The sequence below is a fragment of the Oryzias latipes genome, chromosome 9 (genome assembly GCF_053564925.1).
Source record: "Oryzias latipes strain Hd-rR chromosome 9, Olatipes_Hd-rR_3.1".
NCBI classification, from domain to species: domain Eukaryota; kingdom Metazoa; phylum Chordata; class Actinopteri; order Beloniformes; family Adrianichthyidae; genus Oryzias; species Oryzias latipes.
The window spans coordinates 14739081-14747866 of record NC_136245.1 but is presented as its reverse complement, the minus strand read 5'-3'; the positions used below and the strand labels follow the sequence as shown (position 1 = coordinate 14747866).

The window sequence follows — 8786 nt, the reverse complement described above, 5'->3', positions numbered from 1 at the left end:
TGCCTCTGTCGCTTAAAATAAGGCAGAAGAAAAGTTCTGCTGATTTGTCCGTTTACTGCATGTTCTGCTCCACCGTGAAGCCTGCTCTCAGAAAGGTGAGGAGGGAATGTTTTAAAGTCAATCATGCAAGCCTATTAAACATGGGACTGTCTTTTTCAGCCACTTTCAGGTCAACCCAATGGGATTAAACTGAGTGATGGACTCCAGGCTTCTGCTGAGCCCTCTTTTGAGGGACATTCTTGGGTGTGGACACAGGGATGCTAATCAGATTTGTGTTGTTACCCCAAAAACAAGACACAAATGAAGAATTGATTTACTGCAAAACTTGATCACGTGAAGACTTGGAGGCAAGTCCTTCAGAACTACAGCTATGCCATGAGGTCATGGAACCACAATATGAAATGTAGTTTTGAAAATATGTAGCTGATACCAAGAACAAAATACAAATATTCTATTGTACAATAGATGTAAAAGAATAAAGCATTTGCTAGTCTCAAAAATGCCACCTGTGCACTGTACTAGATTTATATATTTTTTCTTCTTTAATTACAAGAAACTTGAGGAAGTGGATGGCATATATTGAGAAATTACTTTACAGTGCAGAGTCTCTGAAATAGTTTCTTCCTTTTGCAGAGCAGTCCCTTTTCCTTTTTGTAGGAGTACATGTCCATGTCCATTGGGGCCCTGATGGGACTGCCCGGCCCCACTGAAGCTGGGCCAGAGTGGAGGATGAGGGGTCCCACTGTGGGAGATGCTGCTCTTCTGGGCACACCCGATTATTCCAACGGAACCTAACAGGAGACCCGTAAGTGACATTTGAGGGCATTAAAAAGTCAGCCACAGTCCCTCCTCCCCTGCTTCTACGGGTCACAATAGCTCTGACGTCTACCTCCCTGGATGATGTCCTGTGCACGGAGGCATGGAAAACGCCCACTCCCACCCATACCTCCTGTCAAGGTCAAAACTGCATTCCATTTTTTTTCTTTGCTTGGTAAATGAAGTTTCTACAAACATTTTTTGACAAAGACACAGTTTTAGAATGGCCTTAACTGTTTTCCATGTTTGTTTAAGAGGACATAGTCACATTAACATACACATTTGCATTTGGGGACAGTTGGACATTATATCACATTCACTTTCCTGTTGCACCAATAAAGATATATTTACTGATACATGTCGATTACATGAAAACTACTAGTCACCATTACTATTCTGTAATCATGAGCTAAAAGGCTCCTTTAAATTGCACTTAGGGAGGACAGATGAGTACGGATCAAGGTTGCATGATGTGTTTGTATTTGTTCTAAAAGGTTCCACTATGCAGAAATTGGAAATATTTTATTATTTTAAGGGTGACTTATGGATGTACCATCAGTTTCTTCAGTGCAAGTGCTGTGCTGGTTTCTTCGGGTGTGCTTGATTCCTATTTATTTCAAAAATGAATATCTTTTCTTGACATTGCAGTCACCTAATAAAATTGTTTGTTTAAAACTTAAAGTATCAGTTTGTTTTATAAATGTAAAAATAATCGGGATCTGTTTTGTTTTACATTATTACTATTTTGTTACAATTATTGATATTATAGTATATTAGTATATATCAGTAGTTGTATGTCTATCCAACTATCCATCTGCATAACCCGCCTAATTTCTTTTAGGGTCACGGGTGGCTGGAGCCTATCCTAGCTACTGTACCGGTTACCACACACTCTCACCTACGGGCAATATAGAGATACCAATTCCTATGAAGCATCTTTTGAGACTGTGGGAGGAAGACTGCAGGAGTGCCTGGAGAAAACCCATGCATGTCTGGAGAGAACATGCAAACTTCAAACTGAAAGGTCTCAGCCAGGAATTAAACTAGAGCCTTCTTGCTGTGAAGCAGGAGTGCTAACCACTGTACCACTGTGCAGTTGATTATGCTTACAACACAACTTTAGTTACAACTACAAAAAGAACCTAAACTTTTTTAGCCTTTTAAAACAGTGCCTTTTTAAAATAGGGAAAATAGCAACAAGAGTTCAAATACACGACAGTGTTATTATTCCAAATTTATAATAAATACTTGGAAAACATAGAACTTAAAGCTATATATCAAGCTTCTATTTTTTTATTATATAATCTACATTTTATGTCTTCACTTTGAGACCATGTTTTGTTCTTATTTTCTTTTTTTAAATTGAATTAAATTAAGTCTAAACAGGATTTGTTTTGTGTTTTTTGTTGTCACTGGATCCTGACTTTACTGCAACAGCACTGCACTGAGTTTATTTTGCTAAGAGGGCATGGTGCAAAATGGGCCTTTTAGCTGGTCATGAGTTACAGCAGGAAACTTATTGCAGGAGACGGACATTCTCAGGTACAACACTCAGGGAAACAACTGAAGATACCATACTTCTTGTCTAATGCAATGGCCAGGGTCACTTTGTCCTACTAGCAACATGACTGAGTGGTTTTGGTTTAAATAAATAAAATATATATTTAAAATAAAATAAAAACAGCTAAGGACATTGCAAGTCACATAAAGTAGACATGATGCATACCAGAAACTTATGATACCCATGTCATCTGCATTAGACCAGGGGACCGTAATCTTGGTATCCTCAGTTGCTCACTTACGTGACGGAAACAGAGCCTTTAAGGTGTGAAATGAACACTCTTCTTCTGTTTTGCCAAGCAGGTGAGGAAAAGAAATGAAACAAACAAAAAAACATGGTGATGGCATTTCAATAGTTTACATCATGACAATGGCAAATCAGGGCACAGAAAAAAAATATCTTATGACATATAGAAATAGTTCAAGAATCGCATTATGTGATAAACCCGAAAATAACATCATATATTTATGTAAATAAATACGTCTGAAATGTTTGTTTAGCTTTACTTCTTTACAAGAAAGCAGTTTACAAAAAACAAGGTGTCCAGGAAGATACAAAAGTAGCATTAGGCTGATTTCTTTTGTTTTCATCATATATATTTACTATATGTATAAAATTTTAAGGGGTCATGCATCTGGACTATATACCATGCTGAGCTACTGACTACACATTTCATCTTTCAGTACAGCAAAACTATTTATTTTGTCAAAAATAAAGATCAAACACAGAATATATTCATAAAGCATCTGTTAGAATACTTAATATGCATGTGCAAAAGGTTTGAAACCAATGCTTTTCAGGACAGAACATGAGAAAAGAGTCACAGGAGCATCTCCCCATCTGTTTTCATTTAGAATGCTTTATGAATACAGGATACTCATGTATTATATAAAGCACAACTTCACCCTTTCACAGTAATAAACATGAAAGTAAACGTTTATCTGTCAAGTTTTAGCGTTAAAGTTTTATTTAATCTATTTATTTACAGAAAGTCAAGTCAGAAATCCCTGTTTCATTTGATCAATGACACACACACACACACACACGCACACATACACAAAACTAAAGGAGATAGAGGGAACAGAACAAAGGTACGTGGATTACACAGGGCTAGTACTGCGAGGGAGCATGTACCCTTTTGGTCTTTATCCGGGCAGGCGCGTCCTGGGGGTACCGAGATGGCGAATCAGTGAGAAAAACTTCTACATCATCAGGCACTTCTTCGAGAAAGTTGGAAGGAACAAGTCCCTTGTGTCCATTGAGCTCGCCCTGCAGAGTGGATATAAACTGTGAGACTCCCTAAATGTCTAGGAAAACTGATGATGCTGTTTCTGTCTGCGCTGCAGCTGGGTGGTGAGATGGACCGCTCCATTTTGCTGCTGCTTAAACAATTCAGACATTTTCCTCTGGGATAGATTAAATGAAGGAACATTATCTACAGTTCTCCTCAACTTCTCCTCAAAAAGGTTATTGTCGAGGCTGTAATAATCTTTTTTTTTTTATTAAAAAAAAGAAAAGACCCCATCTGGTAGACAAATCTAAAATGTACAAATTAGTCATTTAAAACAGCTGAATATTTGATTTTTTTTATTGATTTATTAAAACAGCTGAATATAAAATATTGAATTAGCTGATCTTCAAAAATATTGGATCTATGTGAAAAGTTTGTCTTTTGGACCAAATATGTGAATTTGTTGCTTTAGGTTCAAGTAAATAAGGTAACAACATAAATAAAACCTATCTGCCTATTTAAAAATTGATTAATAAATAACTGTCAGACTCACTCAGCAGACATAGTAAAAGCAAATTAGCTGTCATTGCAAAATATAAAAATGTCAATTTTTTAAAACTTTAAGAATCTATGTGTAGTCATGACTCAGCACTTCCAGGAGCTCAAAACTGACCCAGAAAATTAGGAAAGAAAAAAAAATTCTGTGCAATTATTAAGTATTTGCTATTCTTTGTTTTAGAAATAGTTAATAGGATCACAGCAGGGGTTACATTTCCTCTCAGAGTTTGGCTCTCAACATCTGGACTCAGTCTAGGATTACGTGGAGATGCAAAGAACTGACAAACTGTGGGCAACAGCGAACTGGTAACGTCCCCCACACACGATGAACCCAATCACACAACTGAAGGATAGTGCACAGCAAGGAGCCCAAAGTACCTTTTCTAATTTTCCACCGGTGCAATGCTCATTTTGATACTGTGCACACGCTGATTCCAAAAAATAAAAAATGGTGTGCTTATTTGAATAACAAAAAAATTTCATTGGTTGATATTTTTCCATTATTTGGCTTTAAGTTTCACATTTTCTCAGTAAATATTGTTTTTCATTTTTTTAATGATTTGTATGTGTGTTTAGCAATAAGACAGAACTTCAAAATGTATGACTCGGCTTCCCAATCAGTTTAGATCACCGTGTTACAGTTCAGGTGAGGGAGAATACCTGGCAAAATACTTCATTTATAAAAAAAAACAAAAAAAACATGGGAAGTACAGAAAGTTAAAAAACAGAGGTTGTGTCTGAAATCTGTCACTACTCACTACTTTGTGCACTGTATAGTGTGTTTGCCATTTTTCAGAACTGTCCAAATCTGCAATTCCAAACTCTGGTGGCCTAGACATTTCTCAGAGATCTCTGTGGAAAAACTAGTTTGCATTGATGCTCACTTGATTAGGAAATATAGACCACAATGCATTTGAACAATTTTTATATGAATTAAATGTATTTAAATCTGTTTTCTATTAATAATCCATGTTTTCATCTTCAGAACACAATGGACTCATAAATAGTCTTTCTAAAATGTTCATATTTCTTAGGTTTTTACTTCAGGAAAAATGTGATGTCACATTTGGCACTAGATGGTTTTTTAGTTAGGGAGTAAGGAGGGAATTCGGACACAATCATTATTTGACAGCTCACAACAATATTGACTTTATTTTTCGAAAAGAATGTTTGAAGTGATGTAGAACTTCCTTTTGGCTGCTCCCTTTACAGATTGGAATATTATTTTTTGCATGTTTGTTAGAGTTGCATTTGTCTTATCTAACATGATCAAATTGAAAATATTTAACACTTACATAGTAAAATCCATCTTCGTCTATTTCATCAAAAACTGTGATGACATCACCAGCACAGAACGTTAGTTCAGCCTGTAAAAAGAAACACAAACACATGAAGTTACTTTAGCATGGTTGTACTTATGCTGTAGATATCAGAGCTGTGTAAAGCTGTTGAAAACTTCACAATAAACACCAAATTCAGTGGGGATAGATGAGTTTGAAATGTTTGCTTCCTTCTCCAAATTGAGGCGATGCATCTTAAGACATGGCAGCTTTGTCTTGTCAGATGAACCGCTGCAACTATAAGTGCATCAAACGTAACTTTGAAGAAAGGATCACAACACACTGGGTAAGTCTCTCCTATGGGACTCTCTAAGACCAAACAAGCCAAACGTAGCACATAAAGGAGAGACATACAAAAAAAAAGTGAGGAGGGGAGATGTTGGCTCAGGCAATGCATGGGGGAGGTGAGCATTACTGATGACCACCAAGGACAGAGGCCCGTGGCCTGTCACTCTCAACCACTTCCTCCTTTGCACTCCAACAAATGGGGGGGGGGGGGGGGGGGGGGACACTCATAAAGTGCATTGTACCCTCCTCACCCTCACTCACCTCCTCATTCAGCCTGCTGCCTTCATACTGTGTCGGTGGCAGTGCCAATAGAAAGGTGAGAGTAAGTGAAACCGAGACGGAGGGCCCAGAGAAAACAGCACTGGGACAGTACTTTAAGCTGTTTACACACTGCAATATTGTCTACCCGTTCAACTGGAGCGTATTGGCCTTAAAGCTGCATGGCCCTGTGACGGCTTAAATGTGAAGACTGAGACCACAGTGTCTGCTAATTATGTAGCAGCAATAAGAACCAGGCCGGGTTGAAAAAAAAAAAGCTAAGTCGCTTTGTTCTCGGGGTGCTATATTGACAATGGCACTTTGAGATGTAGGACTTGTTAGATTTACTCATTAATAATGACAGCGGAACAAATAATATCTTTTACAATATTTAGTGATCTAAAAAAACAAATCCAAAACCAATTTTTTGAGGGGTCGGTACCTCAACATCAATGTTTGGCGAGCTTTCTCTGGGATCATAGTCATACAGGGCCACCATTCTACGCGTCGACATGGAATACTGACGTCCACTGCGCCTGTTTCTTTCTGTGGAGACACATAGATGAGACAAACCTGTCATATGAAGGTTAACAGCGACTCTGGAACTCCAAAGGCAAATTAGTGTGTGCATGTTTTGTGATGGGATGGCAGTGTAATTCATGGTTTGTAAGTTGAAAAGTGGGCAGAGTTTGAAGGAAAGACATCTCCGCTCACACAGACCTCTCTTGGACTTTCTGGATCTCCGATTTACTGAGTGGCCATCTTTGAAACGATCACAGTTCACTTCACGGGAAAGGAGAAAAGCATAATTAAGAAGAGCAAGTTAGATAAGCAATAAAAAGCTAGAATGCAGTTGGTAGGAAGAAGGAGAAAATCAGGTTGGAAAAAAAAACTAAGGTCTAACCTAACTTCTCCACAGGAGTGTTAAGAGGGAGGAAGCCCTGCTTGAGAAGCTGGTCCATCATCTCATCATCCTCTGTCTGGATCTCGGAAACCATGTTACAGGGGATCAGACCCACTCTGTCTCGGATTTCTGCCCTGTAGAACCCATCTGTGTCTTTGTATCCAAACACCTGAAACAAACATGCTGTGAGGATGTGCCTTTCACTAACTGGACATTATGCCAGAAACGGCCTCCACCTTAATGATCTGGCCTTCCTTGAAAGGCAACTCCTCATCAGCTGCATCAGGGTTGGGAGACATGGACAGTGGATCGTAATCGAAAAGAGCCACAAACAAACGGGTCAGGTCCTCTGGCTCTGACTCCTCAAAATATTCCAACGACCGCCGTCCCCGCCCGTATCTGCGCCCGCCATAGCTGTCTGAAACACAGAGGAGGCCTCTGCTGCTACTACCAGCCTTAAAAAGCCACACTGGATGTAGGGGCAATGAGAGGAAAACAATTATATAAGGCAAAGCTGACGAAAGAGACAGTGAATAGATAAATGTGTGAAAAAATAACCAAAAGCTGAAAATTGCAGTTTACTTTTTCTATCACTAAAACCCCTGAAATCCCTTAATCAAAAATGCTTCTTATAGTGTTACGGCAGCAAGGTTTCTTGTTCACACATCTCTGCTTGCAACTATGTCAACACATATAACCAAGTTAACATTCCACAGAAAGGAAACACATGTAATGCAGTGGTTGAAGGGGAGTTAGGAAAAGCATGACCAGGAAAACACAAGAAACACCCTACTATTGTTCATTGCTGTTTCACAGCCTTATCTCACAGAGGCTGACAAGCACGCATACTTTCCCCGGACGCCAAGCAACAATAAAAGCATTCCTACTTCAAATTCAAGCGTCATGCGATAAAAGCCACATCTGCAATTAATGTGCGATGGGAAAAGGAAAAACAAAACACATTCTGATGAAAAACCACATGTCAAATGCTCCAGTGGTTCCTGCAATGCAGATATCAGGGACAGTGAGGGGGGAAGGGATGAACCTGATATCAGTTCCCCATGCTTCTGGTTCAATGGATCACCATGGTGAATGTTTAGATGGCAGATTGTAGGTCTGAATACAAGCTCAGAGGCACTGCAACAATCACTGATCTTTTAATTGAGATATGCATTTTTTATAATAGTCTGGTTATTTCAGATTCTACTTTGGTTAATGTGTAACTGAGAGATCCCTCCAAGGGATAAATATACTGCAGTTTATCTTTATTTTCTTAATATTTTGGAAATGGTTCATGCAAAATGTACAAATATAATTGGCGTTTGGTAGAGAAGGGAGTAGAAGGAGATGAAGGTAAGGAGGAGGAAGACAGGCTGCATTGTTGAAACTGGGTGGAGGGGTTTCCTGGATGTGATGAGTGAATGAAAAGTGTGAACAGGTTTGGGTTCCTTGTGGTTCAAGGTATAGGGACACAAACAGGGAAGGGATTGTCATTCTTCAGCAATGGGTCCTGTCAAAAGTCTCCTGTCTTGCTATTCCCAATCAGCTTATTTCAGCTAGTTAAAGACCCACTCCAATGAAAATAGTGTTTTTGGTGTTTATAACATGTTCTTGTAGCTTTTTTCTCATGATGGAGGACACATATAAAGAAAATTAAGATTAAAACTGCATTTCTAAATATGTCTTCAGACAAATCGTGATGGATCATGAGCAGATAAAAACCTGCTGCTTGAAAAAGCTCTCAGTTGTGATGAAGCGACTGAAATGGGCGGGCCATAGTCTCACTACTTCGCTCCATTCTGATGCATCCACTTGGAGACAAATAGATAC

At 38.8% G+C, this 8786-nt stretch overlaps 1 protein-coding gene across 7 annotated transcripts in view; it reads right to left on the bottom strand.

The window, feature by feature from the left end:
- Positions 1-625: 625 nt before the first annotated feature.
- Positions 626-8786, bottom strand: part of rimbp2b (RIMS binding protein 2b) — a 125018-nt gene continuing 116857 nt past the window's right edge. The window contains exons 20-28 of one of the 7 annotated variants that reach the window (XM_023958637.2): positions 7193-7374; positions 6957-7125; positions 6773-6835; positions 6495-6598; positions 6056-6082; positions 5462-5533; positions 3512-3646; positions 2619-2663; positions 626-791 (exon numbers count right to left, since the gene is read on the bottom strand). In XM_023958637.2, coding sequence (XP_023814405.1) covers positions 2637-2663; positions 3512-3646; positions 5462-5533; positions 6056-6082; positions 6495-6598; positions 6773-6835; positions 6957-7125; positions 7193-7374 — 779 coding nt within the window. In that variant the 3' untranslated portion in view covers positions 626-791; positions 2619-2636. Of the gene's footprint in view, positions 792-2431; positions 2664-3321; positions 3647-5461; positions 5534-6055; positions 6083-6494; positions 6599-6772; positions 6836-6956; positions 7126-7192; positions 7375-8786 lie in introns of those variants that run through there. The other 6 variants (XR_002873875.2, XM_078952719.1, XM_023958636.2 and 3 more) reach the window with 6 other exon arrangements.